The following is a 22,057-nucleotide window of genomic DNA, read 5'->3' as shown; positions in this document are numbered from 1 at the left end:
TAAAGTTTCAAGCTGTTCAAAGATCACTCCAGATGTCCATTCACAGGCCCTGAATTAAGAACTGCTGATCTACTTATGAGTAAAAGTGTCTTCCTTCTGAGTTACACAAGGATTGAAAAATGTATGGCCTTCCTATAAGTGTGTCTTGGAAGCCAGAGACCAAACCACCCAATAACTTATACTGTGAAAGTCTCTTCCAAATGCCTGTCACTTTGGCAACATCCCTGGCAAACAAAGAGACACCTTAGGTCCCTGAGAACATCTAGTTTCCATATTATATCAAAGAGTTTTATTTTAAGACTCATGCATAAACTCTACAAAGATGAGAAACATCAGGATAGGTTTTATCTTTGAAAGTGTGTAAGAGCTGTTGTGGCTGCCTCCTGCACACATTCACACACGTGTGTGCACGCACACACACACAAGGGGAGGGGGGATCTTTTTCATATACTCTCGTGAAAGGGCTCTGAGACTTCTCAGATTCACCTACATATTGGAAAATCCAGCATCCAACCCACAAGCCTCCTCTGTAAAGGAGCCTTCTGACCATTTCTGCCATTTGACACTTAACATGGAATATATTGACAGTTCCTTTGTATAAGCAATTCCTTCTTAAACTCGGTGTGTATTCCCCTTTTACAAGGAATGTTAATAAGCTTGTTCAAAATCCTGTCCATCTAGAATGAGAAAATGCAAAACTATTTTTGAACTTTTGAAAAAATAAGACACCTGTACACATATAAAACTCATGATTAAAAATATACATATATCCATATCTTATTAAACACTCTTTTCCAGATACTTGTGTAGTATACCAAACATCAGATAACTCAAAAGTTAATTTGTATTTGGCTTGAGCCTTCTCTATGTTTTGAATGTTGTTTGTTGGGGTTGGTGGAAGAAGCAGAGCATTGTCTAATAATCTGACTTCAATCCCTAATTGGATTGACATTGGCTCCTGCCCAGTTTTACTTGCACTCATCCAAACAATGGCCAACAGAGCAGGGAAGCTCACCAGGCCACAAGGACAGCCAGCTGGCCACCTGCATCCATGGGGAAAAATTCATCACTTACTAGCAGGGTTACACTAGGCCTCAGTGTCCTTACTGTGAATAGTATTATTTCACAGGTCAGTTTAAGAATATAATGAAATAGATATAAAATGCTCAGACCAGTGCCTAGACCGTAGAAAGTCTTCAATAATAATAGTAGCTACCATCAGTAGCTATTAACCACTGTTATTAATAAACATTCAAAAACTGGAGATGAGTATTTTGCCTGCTTATGCCATATGGGTCTGTTTTAAACAATAATGTTTTCAATGTACTATCACTAAAGGTATAAACATAGATCACTTTGTAAATCCCTTCCTTCAGTTCCTGGAGATAGGGGACATCTGATGAAGCAAACTCACCTAAGCCTATTTCTACCATCTCTCCAGACACCAATCTGCAAACCTGACCCATGTGTGTTAAAAAATATAATCTGTGCTCTCATTCCTACTCACATAAGTTAATGTTTCTCTCCTAAGTCTTCCTAGGAGCACTACTTTGCCTTCTGCTTGCTAGCCCTGGATTAAAAACAGAGAAACTAACAGACAAATAAGACCCAATTTTGAGACTTTTCAACACAGAAATTGATGCTTTAAAAAAAAAAAATGAGACAGAACAAAGCAATATGGGATCAGAATGAGCTACACCACTCACCTCCACTTTCCATGGGTTAATCTTACAAGCAGAAAGGAAGTAGCAATGTAGGAACTCCCCCATCCCTCAATGCCTCAAAAATATCATGAGTCTCAAAACTCTTAAGTTTCAACCACAGATTATCTCAGTCCAACAATATAAAGTAAGTGTATCACTTTTTTGTCACAGGATACCACACAGGAAAATGAAGACTAGGAATTGTGCTGGGTGCTTTTCCCCTGACACTCATTTATGTAAGTCTGACTCTTGGCCCCCACTTGGAGAGAAGGCTCTAGGTCACAGCACATCTCAATTCCTCCTGCTGTCTCAGCTCCCCAGTGTAACTCAAGCATCTCTTCAGCTTCCATGCGGCACCAGGCACCTTTTCCCACAGGGGGCCAGGTTTGGGATGAAGCAGCAAGAGGCTAAACTCTCTTGAGTACAAATGAGGACCTCCCCCCCCCCAGCCTCTTACCTGCAGCATCTGCCCCTTCAGCAGGCACACTCTGAGTGGGCGCTGGGGCCGGGTCCTTGACTCCATGCACCTGAACAGCTTCTTCCTGGTTTGTCAAAAACGCAGAGCACAGGTCAGTTTCGAGGGCTTGGAGCTTCAGCAAGGAATTCTGCCAGCAAAAGCAGAACATCGGGCTAGCTAAGGAGACGGCTAACGCACAACAGTGGGTCTGCAGCTCTTGCGAACAGCTTTCTCCGGGGCCTGCCAGGAAGAGGGTCGCGGCCGCAGCTGCTTCAGCCAGAGAGTTATGCCAGAATCAGCTGTGCATTAGTCCACACGCAGCCTCGGTTCCTGCCCCATTTAAACCCTATCGTATGTGGATTATCTGTGACACATGGGGCTAGTGATTTCATCAGGAAGACGCGCTGCAGCCAGAGAACCAATCTGAGAAGGTGTCTGCTTCCCGGGTGCTTGAGGCTTTACGCTTTGCAAGTGTTTCATTCATTGTGCTGACATCAGGAGCAGATGACACTGGCCCCTCCCAGGCTACCATTCACAAAAGCCAGCATCCCTGCATTGCAAAGACTGCAGCGGACCGCAGTGCACTGAGTTACTGCTGCAGAGGCCCCCTGGCATCTGGGAGGTGATTTGGGGCTCTCTTATCTACATCTGTATGTAGGAGCTTGTGCGTGGGGGGGGGGGGGGTGTGTGTGTGTGTGTGTGTGTGTGTGTGTGTGTGTGTGTGTGTGTGTGTGTGTCTTCTGAAGTTACTTCTCTCACATGAAATGTTTGCAGCAGCCTTTTATCGAGAACAGAGTAGAGGGAGTGAAGGAAATTATCTTGGTCACTTAGTGTGACCCAGCCACTGAGGGGGAAGCAATTTATCTTTCATAGCTCCCAGCACAAGCCCTCCCCACCCCCTTCCTTTCTCATTTTAAGTTCCCCCGATGGTTCTTAATAAGAACAAAGTCGTACAGACTGACGCACACATCCTGCCATGATGCAGATGCCCAGCAAATTAATTCCCCCGACCAGGTGAAAGTGAGTCACGCCTGAGTCCCCGGCAAGGAGCTACTCCCCCTCAACTGGAAAGCTCTGCAGGCCTCAGCAGCTCCTCCACCCACCAGGCTCCCCACAGGAGCAGATACCGGGAGTGGAGTCATCATCGGTCCTTTCCCTGCTATGACCCTCCAACACACACACACACACACACACACTCCTACTCACACCCTACCCTCCACATACCCTACTCCCCACATACCTCATATGCGCCACAGCTCCACACCCTGCTCCATGCACACCCATCCCTACCCTAGGCATACCACCTTCACGTCTGTCCTCTACACCCGCGTGTCCAACCCCCGTATCTTCACTCACCTCAACGCACATACCCGCAAATACCTCACCTCAACTCCATTTACATACTCATTCCTTCCCACACTCATCCCTTCTATCCCCTATTCCACACACAGACCCTACCTTACTCTCACACACACACACACACACACACACACACACTACCTACCACACACCCTCATCCCCAACTCCCACTCTCACACCGTTTCACATACACCATCTCTCCCCCCCACACCCTCATGTCTTGCCTCACATAAACACCTACCCCTGACATCTCCTCACACCCCAAGCCCTCCCCCACACAACACGCTAATCCCTTCTGCTGACGTGCATCAATACGAACCTAGAGCAGGTTAAAGCTGCTTACTGAGGAACACCTGAACTCTATTGTCTCTTGGTCATTTTGGAAGTGGCAAGTGCTGAGCGGGCTCAGGGTCCCTCCTCTGGATGCTCAGAACGGGGGCGAGGCCTGGCACAACCTCCTGTGCTCAGGGCTGCCGCCTGAAAGCGCGCAGCTTGGATGAAGCGTCTAACTGAGACAGGGCCATTTTTTACTGCTTCCTCTTTTCTGGGATGCTTTCCCAGCAACTAAGTATGGAAACAAGAGCCCAAGGTTGCTGACAGGAGGTGCAGAAGGAGCAAGGGCACCAACTTTCTGGAAAGATTTAGTAACCAAACACCTGGGAGGCAAGAATGGCAATTCCTGGCTAGTGTCCTGCTGGAGGACCTTGGAAATCAGAGTGACCTCTCAAAAAGAGCCAAACTATTCAGAAAATTGAGAAACAATGCCATGAGAATGTAAAATGGTGTAGCGACTACAAAAATAAAACCAATACCACCACCACCACAGGATGGTGGTTCCTCAAAAAATTAGAAATAGAGCAACTATTGCACGATCCGGCAATTCCACTGCTGCCTATATACCCAAAAAGTATTAAAAGCAGAGACTCGGACATTTGTACACCCCTATTTATAGCAACATTATTCACAACAGCCCTGAGACGTGTTATAGGCTGAGTTAGGTCTCTCCTAAATCCATATGTCGAAGCCCCAACCCCCAAGTGACTGTATTTGTAGATGGGGCCTTTAAAGAGGGAATTAAGGTAAAATGAAGTCGTAAGGGTTCAATATGACTGAATCCTTACCACCTGGTGTCCGGAGGGAGGGAGGGAGGGAGGGACCACTGACCAGGGAAGCACACACACAGAGGAAAGGCCACATTAGGACGCGATGAGAAGGTGGCCATCCACAAGCCAAAGAGAGAGGCCTTGGGAGAAACCAACTCTACCAGCACCTTGTTCTTAGACTTCTAGCCTCCAGAAGTGTGAGAAAATAAATGTCTGTTGCTTAGACCACCCAGCCTGTGGCATTTGGTCTGGCAGCCCTAATATAGTATTAGCAGACTAATACAAAGTGGAAGCAACCCAAGTGTTCATCAGAAGATGAACTGATGAACAAAATGTGGTATATACATACAATGGGGTATTATCTAGCCTTAAAAAGAAATACAATTCTGACATGCGACAGCATGCATGAACCTTGAGGACCTATGCTAAGTAAAATAAGCCCCTCACAAAAGGACAAATATCTAGAGTAGTAAAATTCATAGAGATGAAAAGTAGGTGGGGTTGCCAGGGTCTGGTGAGGTGAGGAGGTGGAGGGAAAGGGAGTTAATGATTAATGTGTAGTTTCCGATGGGAAAGGTGAATCAAGTTCTGGGGATGGATGGTGGTGATGGGTGCACAACAATGTGAATTATTTAATACTCTTGAACTGTATATGGTTAAAATGGTAAATTCTGTATTATATATATTTTACCACAACTTAAAAAATGGAAGGAGGAAGGAAAGAAGGAAGGGAGGGAGGGAGGGAGGGAGGGAGGGAGGCCAGTCGCATCCTACATTTAGAGGGAGGATGTGGAACCAGCCGCCTCTCATAAGCTCTATTTGCTCCTGTATAGTCTACAAAGCAGAAGAAGACATGACCTTCACACAGAGCCAGAGGCCCTGTCAGCTCTGCCACATACTATGCATCTGACTGTGCGCAAGCACCTTGGCTATTCTAAGCCTTATTTCTTCATCTGTAAAAAGAGGCAATAACGACAGTGACTACTGCACCTGCTCTCAGAATTAAATGAGGGCAGGCACAGAGAGCACTTTGCACAGCACCAGCATGTGGCAAACCCTCAAGGACTGGACACAGTGGCTATTATAAATATCTGCAAACCCCAGAGGCTGCTGGGCAGAGCCAAACTCTGCACCAACTCTGAGGCCTTGGCTCATCATTTCACCTCCCAGAGCCCCACTTTCTGCATCTGCCTGGTAAAGACCTGACACTAGATGACTTCTAAAAATCCTTCCAACTTGAAAGGAGAGGAAAGAAAACATGCACCTGTCCTGGAGATGGTGCCCAGAATCTGGCACTGAATGGGTGCTTGGGCAGTGTTTGTGGAACTGAACCAAGTCTTCAGGCAACACAAACAAAGAGCAAATAATTCACTGCACAGCATATGTCAGTCCACATTCAGAGGCCTCGAACCTCCCAGAGAGAGTGAGGAATTATGCTGAGACCCCATTATGGCCCAAAGTAGTAATGGAGCCATTCTCCATCTTCCCCTCGCACCTTCTCCCTCACTTGTACTCATACTGAAGCAGAAATGAGACTGATCTTTAAAGGAGACCTGCTTGCCTGACTGTTTATTCTGAGATACTAGATAGGAGGGAGCTTAAAGGATTGGGGGAGAAAAATATGTAAAATAGAGCAGGAGAGAGGAGATGAAGGTCTCGAGGGACAAGAAGACGTCCACGTAGAAGGTTAAACGTAAGCTGCTATAAACTGAGGACAAGAAGGCAGAATGCAAGAAACTCTACAGACCACCTGTCAGCAGCTATCCCCTTACCCACGCGAAACTGACCCACGACCTGAGAACAACCTGCTGTTTCTCAGCACGTGGGCAGTGGGTGGGGACTCGGCCAATCTGCATGGGATGGGGTCATACAGGGATCTCTCCTGATGACCAGGGATCCCAGGACAGGGGACTTAACCTATGAACAATCTATGCCACTGTCACAAACATGTCCTGCCAGTGGGTGACAGACGTCATCCAGCCTGCTCCATCATGACTGAACCCCAAAGAGCCACCGGTGAGAAGGCCCATGGGCAGCTCGTACGACACACGCAAGGGTCACGCCTCCATGCAGATGTCATATCTCTACACCGCTCCCTGGCTCTGGCAGCTTCCACACACGGAGAGCTGCTCTAGGCTCTGGGGTATGGGACTGATGTCAGCCCCTTCCTCATGGGACTTACAGTCTAATGGAGACAGTTAACAAGCCAGCAAACAAATCAAACAATAATGACAGTTATTACTCTCAGAGGGCGATGCAGGAAAGAAAAGGCAAACCCGGGGAAGGCGATAAGCAGCTCCACGATCATGCCTGACATAGCGACTTTTAATGCGTGAACGTGGTCTTCCCCTACAGAAAAACAAAGCGCAGTAAATCCCTGCGGTCCTCATGCTACCGCAGCTCAGCCCTTCCCTAACTAGGGTTTCCACTCCTGGAAGGCCATCCCCGGCCCAGCCCCTGGGGCCAGCCTGCGACTGCTGCTCCAGGTTTGCATGCAGTCTCCCTGAATGGGTTTCTAGGATCTGCAGGGAAACTGAGCAAAGGCTGAGGGATCCTCTAAAGAGCAAGTACCTCCACTTCCCCAGCTCTCCCACCTGGTCACAAACGCAGCCGGAGAGCCATCCATAAGACCTAGGTGTGGTTTTCTAAAAGCTAGTTTTTCTCTTTTACATAATGGAAAATACGCTGGTTGTTTCAGAAAATACTCCCCTCGTTTTCTCTCCTCTACAATTACCAGGTCCCACTTTAGTTGGGTTGGAATGGAGAACACCCACACAGGCTGATGGTTAGATGTTATTTTCGGGTGCCTTGGTCTGCAACTCACCAGTTGCAGAGCAGGGACAGCTTTTTAATTTTTATGAAGAGGTTCAGTGGCCCTCTCCCATCCGTTTATCTATCCAAGAACTGTATATAGGTTCTCTACGGTGATAAAAAGCAAACTCAAATTGGAAATCTGCTCAAATCTGGGGATACAACTCGGTCCCTAAACATCCCCATTTCTACTTACCACTTCTCTTCCCTGAGTTTTCATGTTTCCTGTGCATACTCCCCCCCACACACACACACCCTTTCCTTTCCACCTCCTCCCTGCCCCCACCTCCCCAGGCCCAATTCAGCTGTCGTTTGCTTCACAGTCAAATTCCCATCAAATTCTTGAGCAAGTTCTGAGTACCTTATCTAAACAGGGCCATCAATTTCTGTGTTACTGCCTTGTTTATTTCCTTCCTAACGCTCACTATGATATGTCATTTTTATTTGTCTCCTTGTTTATTGGCTCTTCCCAGCTCCAGAAGGGCTGGAACCATGCCCTCACTGTTCACTGCTGGGCCCAGCACAATGAGTAGGGTGTGAGGCAACCAATAAAAGGACTGCCGTTGTATATTAGTTTTGTTTTCCTGGATCCTTTAAGCAGTACTTGGGAGGCCCTCTGAGTACCCAAATTCAAGCCCCCCCCCCCCCCAATTGCTCTGGTTCAGAAATTTTAAAACACTTATAAATCACTGGGCAATTTGTAAAAGATGTGCACTCCCGGGCAGGAATCACTCCCGAGGCTTGGATTCTGTGGTCTGGCCCAGGGTCATTTAGATGCAGGAAGTCCACGGTCCACACTTTGAGAAATTATTGCCCTCTTCCCTAGGGCCTTGACCACTCTAAATGCTGCCTCGCTTGTCTGCTTAGCTCCACCTTTCCCAGGGACGCTAGCTTTTCCCTGACCCCCAGCTCTCTGGCATCCTCATGAGCCTCCTGCCCCCCTCTCTCCATAAGAGCTGGAGTTGCTTATGCCCCAGCATGCTTTGCAGCCGATTCTAACTGAAGGATGCCACACCTGGCTCAGCCACCCCAGCGCCCTCTGCGTGGGGTGGTTCCACAATACCCAAAGGAGAAACTCAATGTGAAAGAGCAAGCCACTCGCTTCAAGTAGCCCTCTGCTGACCAGAAGATCCTATCTGGTGCTAGCAGCACTTAAATAACAATACTGCTACAACAGGCTGTAACCAAAACCAAATGATTTCAGCCTGGGAAGGGGAGTTCTGTACTTAGTTGCACCTCATCGTGATACCCTCATTCTGTCCATTTTATTAAATAAACAATAAAAACAAGATGTTTGAGAAAGAATACTAGTTTCATTAACTCATGTTTTAATTCAGGACTGAGCTTTTCTAGATAAGACCTTGATTTTCTAAATAGAATGTGTCTCTTTTGAAACTCATAGAATGGGCCTCAATTGTTTCTCTTTGGAGTTTGTAATACTTAAACTATCTAAAAGCACAGGTATTAAGATGGACAAACCCCTAACAATTCATTTTTTTCCACAAGATCAATTATATTCCACAGGCTAAATCCACAAATCTAGTCCTTTGTTGTAGCCCATATAGTTATTATTTGTGGCTACTTAAGTTTCATTTTTTTTTTTTAGCCCTGAAAAATACTCTGCTTAAAAACTATACTTAGCAAAATGTGTGCTCAGTAGAGGGCCCACTAGGGGATTAATCCCATATCTACCATTGGCTCATTTTGTGTCTGTGGGCAAACCATGCAATTGTGCTGGCCTATAAGCCCTTTACTTTTTCTCATGAGACTACTTTAATTTCTAAAGTTGAATGATTATTAGAAATTAATAACCATCCCACTGGAAAATCATAAAATCACATGCCATATGAAATAAATTACCTACCCATGCCTCTAAAGATAGCAGGTCACACTGGAAAGCATTAGCCAGTTCCTCAAATACTATATTTTTTGTCGCAAAACAAGAAAATTAAGCTTTTGCTTGCCTTAAATCTGAGTGTTACAGCTCTAAGAAAACCAACAGTGTCCTAAAAAGGGTAAAAGATACCAACACTAGCAAGGCCAGGCTCTAGGATACTGAGCTGATGTGTGTCACTCACTATAAATCCCTGAAAAGTGGAGATGACAAATTTAATTCTACTGTAGCCCCCACACCCCACCCCAGAACCAAACCTGGAGCTGGGTACATATCTGCTTCTCAATAAATACTGTTGAAAGAAAAATTACTCCTTAGGAAAAAATATCCAAAAAGTCACGATTTTCAGGAAAAATTTAGCTCTTAGGAACAGCAGAAATATTTTTTAAAAGTTGGCAGGGGTGGGGAGCAGAATATATCATAAAAGCTTCCGGCTTTCTATTTTGCCAAGTGACAACATGTGGGAAAATAAATAAAAAACCCTCCCCTTCAGTTCATTACAAAATGACAATTTTAAGAACATTCTCTAAATTAAAGTGTTCTCAGTAGGCATTAGCCTTACGGAAAACTCACTGCATGGTTCTTTTCTCCTTTAACTGCAACACAGACTGACACCTGGGAGCCACTGAACTGGAAACAGCTCCTTCCAGCCTTCCATTAGGGGGTAGGAAATTAGTAGCGTGAAGATTAAATGAAAGAGTGAGACATGAAAAGGACTGAGATGCTGTACAAGAGCGAGCAGGGGCGATGCTGCGTGGAGTGTGGGAGAGGAAGGCTGCTGGGCAAAAGGCAAGCACAGGTGGGTCAGCGCTGGTAAGTCTGCCACACTTCTCTGCCCAGCTCAATACCTCTCAAGTTTCTCCAAGTTAATTCTCAGACAAGGAAAAATATGGGCAGCTGCTGGCATGGCTTATGCCCTTTCTGCCAATACCATTCTAAGGATTCCCTGGACAGTGAGGACTACAGACCTGATATTCCCCTGGAAACAAGAAGCCAGACTGGATAGTTGCCTCTAAATGACGGGCCAGAATAAACCAGGCCTGGAAACAGCTTAGAGTTTCTTTGCTGTGCAGTTCATTCAACCGGGAATTAAAACTAGGGTTCACACCATCACCATATTGGCCAAAGGGTGTCCACTGACAGTGACAAGAAAACTTGGCAGAAACTAAATGAATCATAGGACACCATTTCAGCTTCCAGCTGAGTAAGAAATATTAGTAGGGAGGCAAGGTCACATTATCTCAGCTCAGAAAACTGCACAAGAAAAATGCACATGGCATCCTGCAGTGGTCCAGCACACAGGAAAATTACTTTGGATATTTTGCTTCCAGAGACTAGTATTATGCAGGCAAGCATTCATTCATCCATCTTCTGATAACGGCACTCCCAGATCCAAAGTGGGAAGTGTGGTCTGTGTCTAGCCAATTTAGCCAAACCCCAAGGTCATAGAGACTGGGTCAAGAAAGGGCTACATGCCCCAAGCCAGATAAATAAGACTCATACATGGGACTTTTCAGAGTTAGAAAGGACTTCCACTGTGTTGTAGGCAGAATCCTAAAGATAGCCCCCAAGATTCCTACACCCAGGTTACTCAATCAAACATTAGTAGGTGCTGCAATGAAGGGATTTTGCAGATGTACCTGAAGTCCTAACTCAACTGACCAAGGACACAGTTATTTTGGGTGGGCCTGACCCAATCAGGTGAACCCTTTAAAAGCAGAGTTTCTTCCAGTTGGTAAAAACTGGACAACATCAGAGAGACTCAGAGCAAAGAGGGATTCAGTGTGGCTGGTTCAAAGACGAAAGGATCCATGTGAGGGGGAATGTGGGCAGCCTCTAGAAGCTGAGAAATGCCCCCCGCTGATGACCAACAAGGAAACGGGGATCACAGTCCTACAACTGCAAGGAAATAAGTTCAGGCAACCACCTGAATGAGCTTGGACATGGACTCCTCCAGAACCTCCAGATAACAGTCCATTGCAGCCAATGCCTTCATTTCAGTCTTGTGCGACCTTGAACCGAGAATCCAATTGAGTCCACCCAAGTTTATGACCTACCTTACTATGAACTGATAAATGGGTGTTTGTAGCTTCTAAGCTTTTTGGTGATTTGTTACCAGTAACAGAAAACTAATATACACTGGAATTACCAGCTGTAAGAATAATGTGTCCCTAGAGAGGGGTTGACCTAAAGATAAAGTCCATACAAGGAGGCAGTCAAAAGATGGGAAGAGATGGCATCCACACAAGTCTGTAATCCCTGGATCCAGTCATGCATGGAGCCTATCCCAATCCTAAAGTTTCAGCTCTGCGAATCAACAAAATCCTGTGATTTATTAAAGCCAGGATGAATTGGCTTTTAGTCACAAAGGAAAAAAAAAATCCCTGATGTGGGGGGAAAAAAAGAGCTCTCCATCAATCCTGAGTTAAGGCCCAACCATATAGCCTGGGTTTGCATTTCAGTAGAAAAACACAGCTGCTATTCTATAGAAATAAGACCATTCAGCGAACTCAGGAGTATCGAAGGACTAAAGAAAACGCTTGCTGGATCCTTTTTTCAAAATTAAAACAATTTTGAGGGAGAAACACATTCTTGAACAAAACAGCAAGTACCATCTTGAAAACTGATACAGCTTGATGCAAAAATATATGCTAAAACTATGCTTGGTCATAAAAAGACAACCAAATCCTTCACGCGGGAGACACACACATAGACACGTGCATATAGGCTCGAAAAGGGGCACCAGAAATGTGCAAATGGGTCTACTTTTAATAAAATTAAAGTATGAAAGGATTCTTCATAGACTTTAAAGAGGAAGATATGTTTAGTGTTAAGGTTAATGTGCTATTTTGACTAGTGTAATTCAAAAAATAAGGGGTAACTGTAGCATGTGAAGGAAAAGAAAATTTTCATAGTGATTTTTAGGTAGCTAATCTCCTTCACAGCCAGCTAAATAAAAACAGATACCCCCTTCACAGAGTAAGACCTGTGATGTTTCCCACCAACGTTCCATAGGACTCTGTTGCCTAAAGAAATGTTATTATGCAGCCAGAGTGGCTCAGTGGTTGGTCGTGCACCCATGAACCTGGGGATCAGGGTTCAATTCCTGGTCAGGGCACATGCCCAGGGTGCAGGCTCAATCTCCAGTAGGGGGCGTGCAGGAGGCAGCCGATCAATGATTCTCACCATTAATTTGATGTTTCTCTCTCTCTCCCTCTCTGAAATCAATAAAAATTTTTTTAAAAAGAAATATTATGGGGCCGTTCCATAAAAGAGTAGCTTCCATAAGTTTGGGAAATGATAGGAAAGATGCAGTTAAATATATTCTACTGTATAGGAGGACTCCTTCAATGAGCCCGAACACATTAATCCTTCCTACATAGTCTTGGACCCACTCACAATGCCCTGTACAAGCTTTTCTAAGGCTTCTTCTGGCCCTCCAATTTTAGTCACAACAGAAACTGCATGAAAGGATGTGGACCTGCACACACAGTTTACCCTGGCTGAAATAAAACCACTTTGAGCACACACTCCCTGTTATCCACCTGCCTGGATCAGCAACCCCTTTTCATGGAAGGGCGCACATTTAAAACATGGCACTGCCTGCCCTATTGGATACACGTCTCCACTCAGCACTCTTGCACCCATGGAATCCCAGAGCAGTGAGCTGGCACATGCATGTAATTTGCAAATACAATATAGTGAAGGAATATAGAAAAATGTATTTTCAAATAGAGCTTTTTGCAACTATCAAGTAATCTCACGGGTTTCCAGCTCACAAACCAGAGTTTCTCCCAGATATTTGAGACCTATCACAAGTTGACTCTTACAACCACCTTGTTTTTCTCATCGCTTATGTCAAAGCAAATCACTTCTTCACACCAGCACTTCGCTTGTTCACAGTGGGGCAAATGGCTTCGTTCACTGACTCAGACTCTTGCTTCTTCAAATTCTTTTCCACTCTTTTACCACGAATGAGACTGTGGAATTTGAAGGCTGTCTCCATGCACAAAGAAACAACAAGCAACATCCTGTGTTGTTATCTTTGGGAGATTTTCCACAACTTTAGTTATTTATTTAACTTGATTCCATCAGGCAGCTGGTTTACCTTTAGCTACTCATTTCTGCCAAGTTCTACAGTTAAAAAAAAGAAATCGCTTCCAGTGAGTTCACTACCCTCCCTTTTATTTGGAGGGGGAGGAAAGATGCATCCTCAAATGACAAACAATTTGCCTAAAGCACATCATTTCTCTTCCTGGCATCTGAACATCAAGTCTTTTCATTCTTTTTACTATGATCCTAATCAGATATACCACCCACTGCTCCCTAATTATACCATGAGGACAAGAAAAACTAGACAGTATTACAAGCCAATGTCATAAGCTTGTCACGCTGTCCTTATTCATAATAACAGAGATCCCAATTTTATTATATTGATTTCCAACAGAAGAATTAAATTATACATTTCAAAGAAAATCTAGAACAAGCTTATTAATATTGTGATGTTCACTTTGGTAGGAAACCATTTGGATCGGAAAATATGGCTTCAGTGTTTCAAAGCACACGGGGGTCGTATTGCAAGCACCACACTACATCATGCCCCATGGATAAATAGTAAGCACGATTATATTTGGGACTGCAAAGGCCATTAAAAAAAAAAAAAGAGAGAGAGAGAGAGAGAGAGAGAGATGAAATCAAATAAAGAGAAAAATTTTACAAATGAAACTGTCACAGCCATGGTTATACAATCCTGAAGCAAAGTTGAAAAGAGTGTAATGAAATGACTGCTGGACTTGGTTCAGGTCCCAGACATAATGAGCAGCCCTGCAAATATTTTAAATGTGTTTGCTCCATAGCAAGGAAAAACACTGCCCAAAGAATGACAAGGAAAACAAATTCACTTAAAAGCAAAATTACTTGAAGTTTCAAAAACAGAGAGAATTCCTAGGACTAGGGAAAAGTATTAAATTTCCTGATTGGCTAACTCATGTTCCTACAACCAGCAATAATTGCACCTACCTCATTTATGTCCTGCTGAGTTTCAAAAGCATCCTTTGGCAAAATGGCAGGCCTCTGGTCTATTCTATAAAATACAAAGAAAAATTATTTCAATTTAAAAGAAACCTTTCAACTATGCACATGTGAAGCTGGCGGCTACAGATCTGACTACATCCTGGTTAAAAAACCCTCAGTGGTATCTCACTGCCCATAGAATAAAGTCCAGACTCCTTATAATGGTCTGCAATATATTACAGTTTAAATTCTGCCAACCTCCCTGGATCCACCTCCTATCACTCTCACCCCTGTCCCCTACACTCCAGCCTCTCTGGCCTTCTGTTTCTTTAACACATAATGCTGGTTCTCTCTTCAAATCTTCATCTTTGCTGTCCCAGACAGCTGGCCTCCCACATCTTCACAAAGCTGATTCTTCTCAGCCCATAAGCATCAGCTCAGCTTCTCTGTGACCTCCCATCGAGACTTTTCTGATCTTCCTAATTCCTAGAAGTGACCCTTTATCACACTGTCCTTAGATTTTCTTCTTAAGCATTTGTCACTATCTGATATTATGTTTATCTGCATTTCCATATTAAAATGTAAGCTCCAAGAAAGCAGTGATTATATCCATTTTCCACATTGCTAAATCCTCAGTAAAAATTCAAAACTTTTGAATGAATGAATGTGATCTGATACAGTGGTTACAGAATGACACCATTTATTCACTGAAAACACCTTTTGGAAATTTCATCCTGTCTCTTCGCTAACACAATAAGTGGTACAGCAATTACTGGGCAATATGGTGATGCTGGCTTTTGCACTACATAGTTACCAACAGAAGAAAAAGAACTTAAAAGGGCAAATCTACTCCAATTTTATTTAGTTTAAAAACAAAAAACCAAACTCCCCAACTGGCAGAAGCTTAACTTCAAATCATGATTTGTCAAATGCTATGGTCCAATGGCATCTATTACATAACATTCAAGTTTTCTGCAGCAGATTGCAGACTATTATGTAATAACCATATTAGATTATAGTTATTATCCATATTAAAAAAGTCTATTTTAATGAATAAATCATTTATAAAAAGTGTTAAATCATTTATAAAAAGATTTGGGAACATAATTATTTACAGTTATTGTTCTGCCTCAATGTGAGTCCTGAAGAAAACATACATGTCCTCTGAATGGTCAAGAAGATGATTTCTAAAAGTCAGGATGCACATTTAGAAATGCCACAAGCCTCACTCTGAAACAGTCTTAAGAATGCAGAGTTCTTCCAGTCCACAGGCACTGCCAGCTGTGCAATTTATTTCTAATGAGAAAGGTAAAGAGATGGCCAAACTAAATTGTAAAGGTCAGACCGATGTCTACCATGTCTGCACAAGTCAGCATGTCCCTCCTGAGTGTGACAGAAAGCTAAGGGTCCCAACCATGAGCTCAGGGAGAGAGAGTTCAAGTGAGAACAGAAAGGAAGTCAGGAAGAAGCCAATGGCACACCTATCCTATGCCCAGCAAGTCCCTGAGCCGCAAATACAGTGACTTCAGGAGTTCAGAAAAAACAAAGGAGCTCTTTCCTGAAAAAAGGAAGAAACCCTCTTAGGGATAGGGATTATCCCTCCCTCTATCCAGTAACATCTAAAACTCTGAATGGCTCATAATTTCTTTGTAACTTACAGAGGTTTTCAAATTGTGTTTTTATAGAGCTATGGTAGCACCAGAAAAATGGAAGAGTGTTGTTCTTTAATGGAAATAATATTTATGTTTTCAAGCAGAAATTTCTCTAAATCTTTGGTGACAGCAGGTGGTAAAACAAATACACAAGTAGCAAACATTAATGGGAGAAAGCAGATATAGACTTGGTTTAAAAATATAGTATGGCCCAGCTGGAGCGGCTCAGTTGGTTGAGAGTCATCCTGTGCACCTAAAGGTTGCCAGTTCAATTCCAGATCAGGGCACATACCTGGGTTGAGGGTTTGATCCCCGGTCTGGGCAAGTACAGAAGGCAACCGATGGATGGATGTCTGTCTGTCTGTCTCTCTTCCACTCTTTAAACATGTCCTCAGATGAGGATTTTAAAAAATAAAATTACAGTATATATGACTGAGATACACAGAACAGCCTGCAAGCAACATATTCACATGATCTTCCAGGAAAACTACTCATAATCTCCAGATAAATCTCCAGATCAAGTTTAAGAGCTGTGGGTTAAGCATTAAAGGTGCTTTCATTTCATTATTATAGGAGTATCTCCTATATGTCTGGTACATTGTTTGGGAGGTCATAGTCGATAAGCAGCACTTATGCCTTTAGGAAGCTTACAATCTTCTAGGATCTTAAGAGGATGAAGCTAACACCCAGCCCTGAGGCGATTTCGGCAGGTCAGGCTGCGCAGGGGCTGGTAGGGGGACGGTGGAGGGGAGCAGGGGAGGTAGCGACAGATCAGGGAGATGTTTCCAAGGATAAAAACAATCAAGAGGCTGCGGGTGTGGAGCCCAAGTTTGAAGTGAAAGAAGTGGAGTAATCAAAATTACTAAAAGGAAGAAGTTCTTAAACTGTGTGGCAAGAAAAATGACGTGATTTTTCTCATGGAAATATAAAAATATGTAATTTTCGTGAGGAAGAGGAGGGGCAGGCATAAAGGGAGGCAACTCATGAGTTTAGGTTCAGATATTCGAAGCTTGAAGTGAGGCTGAAATTAGGAATTGAAAATAGCTAAACAGGGCCCACCTAGAACGGGGTACCCCCGCTCTACAGTGTTCAGCAGAGTGGGGGTGGTGACCATGACAGCGACGGTCACAGGTTCTGCGTCGCTTTTTCCCTGATTGTGTGGCCGGAGCCCAGCATCGTGCCTGCCACGTGGTCAACACTCAGTACATGTGTTTCAGACGGATGGGTAAACGAAGAAACAGAAGGAGCCGGGCCCAAGAATGACTTCTTGATCTACCACTTAGGAGGGATATGTACCCATGGGCAAGATATTAACATCTCTAAGCCTCAGTTTCCTCATCTGTAAAGTGAAGGTAATAAATACTCATAGGATACTTCATCATGCGAAGGACAGTTCACGAATAATGCTTATTACTACTGTTAGCTATATTAAAATAACATGCATTCTATAATCATACATAAAATGCCATGATGAGAATAAGTAATTGTATATTTTATCAATAATTATAATCGAAGCCTATGAATAAATAAGCTGAAAGAGATAAAAGCTGGGGCAGCCTTCCTCAGGGCCTCTAAGCATGTCTCTGAAACTGGCCATGAAAGAAGAGCCATGAGGAGCCTGGACACATCGCTAAGGAGGTAAAAAGCTAAACAGGATAGCACTCTAAAAGTTGAAGAGAAAGAATTTACGAGAAGAGAAGAACCTAACAATTTACCAGCCCTTATCACGCCAACGCCAGCCCGGGGCTGCCAGGCAGTTGCCTTCCATTATTTCGTTTCATCTTCATAGTAACTATATGAGATCAGGCTTACAGGATCCATAACTCTGAGCCAGGTACCACTGAAGATGTTGGGAATAAAGCAAAGCCTCTGTCCTCATGGAACTTATATTCTGGTAGAAGGAGAGAGACCCTAAAGAAATGAACCAGTGATCTCTGGTGCAGCAGATGCTAATATGGAGAAAAAAGAAGGAAAGGCAAGGAGAACGGGACGCACAGGAGGAATGGTCCAAGCTCACACTACTAGAAAGTCTGTCACCTGGAGATACTGAGAATGAAAGTGTAGAAATACGAGACTACTGGATTGCAAAAGACAAAGGTCGTGGCAGAAGAGGAAACAGAAACAAAAGCTTCTCACTAGAGAAGTTTATCAATGAAAAGAGAACTGAAAGAGTAGCTAGGTATCTCAAATTCTCTTCTTTTTAAGATCTTTAAAGATACTGCTTGAGCCACATACAATCCTGGCTAGAAGCTGGCCTGAACTCAACTCAAAACTGGATCACGCTGAAACACTCCAAATCTCTTTCCTCCCTTCACCCAAAACAACAACAGAAAATAGATCAAGCACATCTCTAGCAAATGCATCCTTCAGAGAGGGCAACAGTGAGTAGGGCAGTCAGAGCCCCCTAGCCCAGGTCCAGGCAATGGCTCTCAGTACTGATCAGAATGAATGCCTTCAAACACCATCACCACCACCATTATTATCACTACCACCATAATCACCCCACCAACACCATCACCACCATCACAGCCCCATTGCTGCCCCACTGAGCCACCACATTGCTGCTACCACCACCATGACATCATTCAAAACAAAAGCACTTCTCAACAGAGAAACACAAAACTGAATTGTTTGCTGATACTAAAAGAGCTCCTTGCTGGATTCTGTGACAGCAAAATTATGGCTAGCCGATTGAAGTGCAACTTTTCTAAAAATTTCTGGTGTTCCCACATGGCTGGAACCCCAGAGCATGTGCTGAGCCAGCCTGCAGGGTCATCCTGCCGAGGCCTTCCCCGGGGAGGTGGACTGGAATTCAAAATAGCACAAGGAACAAAGCACGGAGACATTTTTCTTGGCCTAAGAATAATGTCAAACCACAGATGTGATAATTTGTGAAGAAGCAGCGTTTTAGCGTAGGATTTTTGATTTATAGCAACATTTCAACTCTCCATAATTAAGTTAGCAGATGAGAGTGTTCTCTCAGTCAGTGAAAAGCCTCCCCATCTGCCCAACTACTCAGGGAAGACATCCGAGTTGTCTGACACTTTCCTCTCCCTCAAATCCAACAGTCAATTTATTACCAAGTCCTTCTTCAATTTCTTATCCCAATAACTTGTGCATCTGTCTTCTCCCCACCACCTTAGGCCAAGCCACCATCATCTGCCTTCTGAACTGCCTCCCTGGTCTCCCTACTTCTCTACCCTCCCCCATGATTCCCACACAGCAACCTTGTCACTGCCTTTCTTCACATGGCATCTCTAATAAAGACCAAAATTCTTCAAGTAGCCTATGACATCCTGAAGGATTTAGCATCTGTTCACATCTTCAACCTCAGTTCCTATCGGTGCCCTCTCTGTGCTCCCACTACATTGGCATTTCTTCAGTTCCTTGGACGCACCATGCCCCTTTCCCCCTCGGGCCTTCATATACGCTGCTCCTGTGCCCTTAATGCTCTCCCTTCTCCACTCTGCCTCCAAATTAACTTGCCCATCCTTTAGATACCTGGTCCAGACCAACCAGATTTCCCTTTTATATGTCTTACTAAATTCGGATCCTCTCCATCTGCTGTGTGCCATGTCTTAGTCTCTAATTGTGTATTTGTATAAATATTTGATTTGTCTCTGTCTCAGGAGTCTTGCTTAACATTTATTCTAGGGCTAATCCTGGTATCTGGCACATAGTAGGCACTCGTGTGGGCAGCTGCCAATTCTGGTAAATGCCTGAGTATATACAATGATTTGATAAAACTCATGCTCCCTCCTCCAACTGTAGCATGCCAACAGCACTGGCAGGAGGGGTAACTCTCACTCCCACAAGCAGATACATTTATTCCTCAAAGAGACCTGCTAAAGATTAGCAAGTATCTTTCTAACCCACACTTAGAAAACCTGGGCAGAAAGAGTAAGAGGAGAGCATCCAGCACTTTTCAGAGTGCTTCAAATAGAGTGAGAACCTGAAAGTCAAACAATGCCTACCATGGATCACATCCTAAGAGTTCCAGATATTCTACTGTATTAAATTGAGCCTCTGTGTTAGAAAGTGTGTATTAGAAAGCAACACAGGACACACTAATGTATACCCGGATGACTGTCAGCAGGCTGTATGACTGTTGTTTCCTGAAACTCTTTTGAAAACAAAAGGTATATCCCAAGAGGACAACCCTCTGAGCAAAACATTCTTTATGAACAAACAATAGCTCTATATGCAGACACAGACAAGATGCCAATAAATTCCAGTAATATTATTAGCAACAATAACAACCCTCAATACCAGTAAACATAAAGTTTCTTTTTCCAGGGAGTCTAAGCTGTATTAAACACATTCTCTGACTGGTTTTCCCCAATTTTCTATGCTAAAGGATCAAGGTTAAATATTGGGCAGCCAACTTCAAAGATAAAGAAATCAAGGCCCAGAGTTTAAAATGACCACTAACAGAAAACAGAACTAGAGTCAGTAGATATCCATGAACTGACTTTCCAACCCAATGTATATACTTGTACAGGTTAATAAACTCCCACGGAGGGGACAAGGCTGTCATGGCCAGAGGCAGAATACTGATCCCTAATAGCATGCCCTCCCAGTAGCTAGAGCCCAAGCCCTGCCCCTATCTTCCCACCTTATACTTCAGAGAATCAACCAGTTTTATTAAAAACAGATTCCTAGACCCCACACTCACTGAATCAGAGTTTCCAGAGAAGTGGACTGGTCACATGTTTAACAATCACCCCAGGAGATTCCTAATTCGGAAACATTATCCTAAAAGTCTAGGTGCAACAACCTAGGAAGAGACCAATGGCTAACGTGCACAGGTGAGGACTGCTGTGAGGACAGGAGTAAGCTGGGTGTTTCTGGCCTGGCCTTCCAGGGGATACATTTCGGAAGAGGAAAGGTTGTTCCTGGAGACACTATGAGAAACTCCAAACACAAGGCAGCCCTGCTGCACTGAAATAAATACCTCTCCTCACCTTGGTGGGCTGGAACGGAGCCCAGAAACAGCCAGAACCACTGCAATGCCCAGAGAATGGGTGAGCAGTGAGTCAGGTCACGAAGCCAGTGTCCCAACTGGCAGAGGGAAGGAGGTGGAGTAGTCGTGTATAGTTCAAAATATCCCGTGAACCAGAAAGGAAGAGCTTGGGAAGGAATGTTGAGGACAGGGGATTCAGCGGGAGCTGAGCTCCTAATAATACTTTTTTATCAATAATAATGATAGCACCTGGCTTGCTAAGCAGGCTATAAAGCACTTTGCTCGCATCATCTCATTTACTGCATTCATTTAGTAAGTGATTATTAGACACCTGCTCCCTGTGCCAGGCAGGGCCCAGCCCAGGAGGCAGAGTGGTCATAGCAGCTGCTTCAGGTCCGTGGACAGTTCTGCTCACTCACATTATCCCCCCCAAGAACCTGCCAAGTCTATTCACTTTTTTATCTCAAGTATTTTGTGAGGCAGAGCTGACTCCCTCAGCCTGGAAGTGTGCGAGAGCTACCTCTGCCAGGGGCAACGGAAAGGGGAATGTGTGGATAAACACTGCAGCCCCCCAGTTTTCAGAGAGATACATCTGAGAACTTTCTAGGCTGTTCCTCAGAGAGGCCTCAGGGAACTAATTCCAGTCACTGAGACTGTTCAGTTACATACCTGCTGTCAGCTCTACCTCCTCCTGTGTTCCTGCTGCCGAGGGTCACCTCTCTGTACCCAAGGCCTCCTATGAGCAATGTAACTAAGTAGACACAATCCCCATTTTCTGGATCTCACAGTCAGGGGCAGAGAGAAAAAAATAATACACAAGTGAAGATTTAGTTCAGGTGCAGAAGCAGTGAAGGGCACAGGGGATCTCAAGCAATGGTGAGGGAGGTTGGCTAATTTGAATGACAGATAAATATTTGATGAATATTAAATACTTATCGCACTGGGCACTGTGAAACTACATCTGACACTTGGCCTTCCAACACTAACTTTTAAATCATAAATCAAGATAGTTCTAGAAATAAGAGAACTTTAAAAAGCACAGAGGTTGGGTAGGCATTAATATTAATTAAACAAGCCTAAATGCTACATGTTCCTAGTAAGT

General features: G+C 44.0%; 1 protein-coding gene across 10 annotated transcripts in view; it reads right to left on the bottom strand.

Moving 5' to 3' along the window:
* FAM13C (family with sequence similarity 13 member C) overlaps window positions 1-22,057 on the bottom strand; it is a gene marked incomplete at its 3' end in the record, with an annotated part of 109,418 nt that overhangs the window by 31,119 nt on the left and 56,242 nt on the right. For all 10 annotated transcript variants that reach the window (XR_014000251.1, XR_014000252.1, XM_081158109.1 and 7 more), the window contains 2 exons: window positions 14,347-14,410; window positions 2,161-2,245 (listed from right to left, as the gene is read on the bottom strand). Coding sequence is in view for 8 of the 10 variants with exons in the window: in XM_081158109.1 (XP_081014235.1) it covers window positions 2,161-2,245; window positions 14,347-14,410 (149 nt within the window). The remainder of the gene's footprint in view (window positions 1-2,160; window positions 2,246-14,346; window positions 14,411-22,057) is intronic.

Source organism: Miniopterus schreibersii (genome assembly GCF_964146895.1).
Source record: "Miniopterus schreibersii genome assembly, chromosome: 14".
NCBI classification, from domain to species: domain Eukaryota; kingdom Metazoa; phylum Chordata; class Mammalia; order Chiroptera; family Miniopteridae; genus Miniopterus; species Miniopterus schreibersii.
The sequence above is the reverse complement of the archived record's forward strand: the minus strand, read 5'-3'. Positions and strand labels throughout refer to the sequence as shown.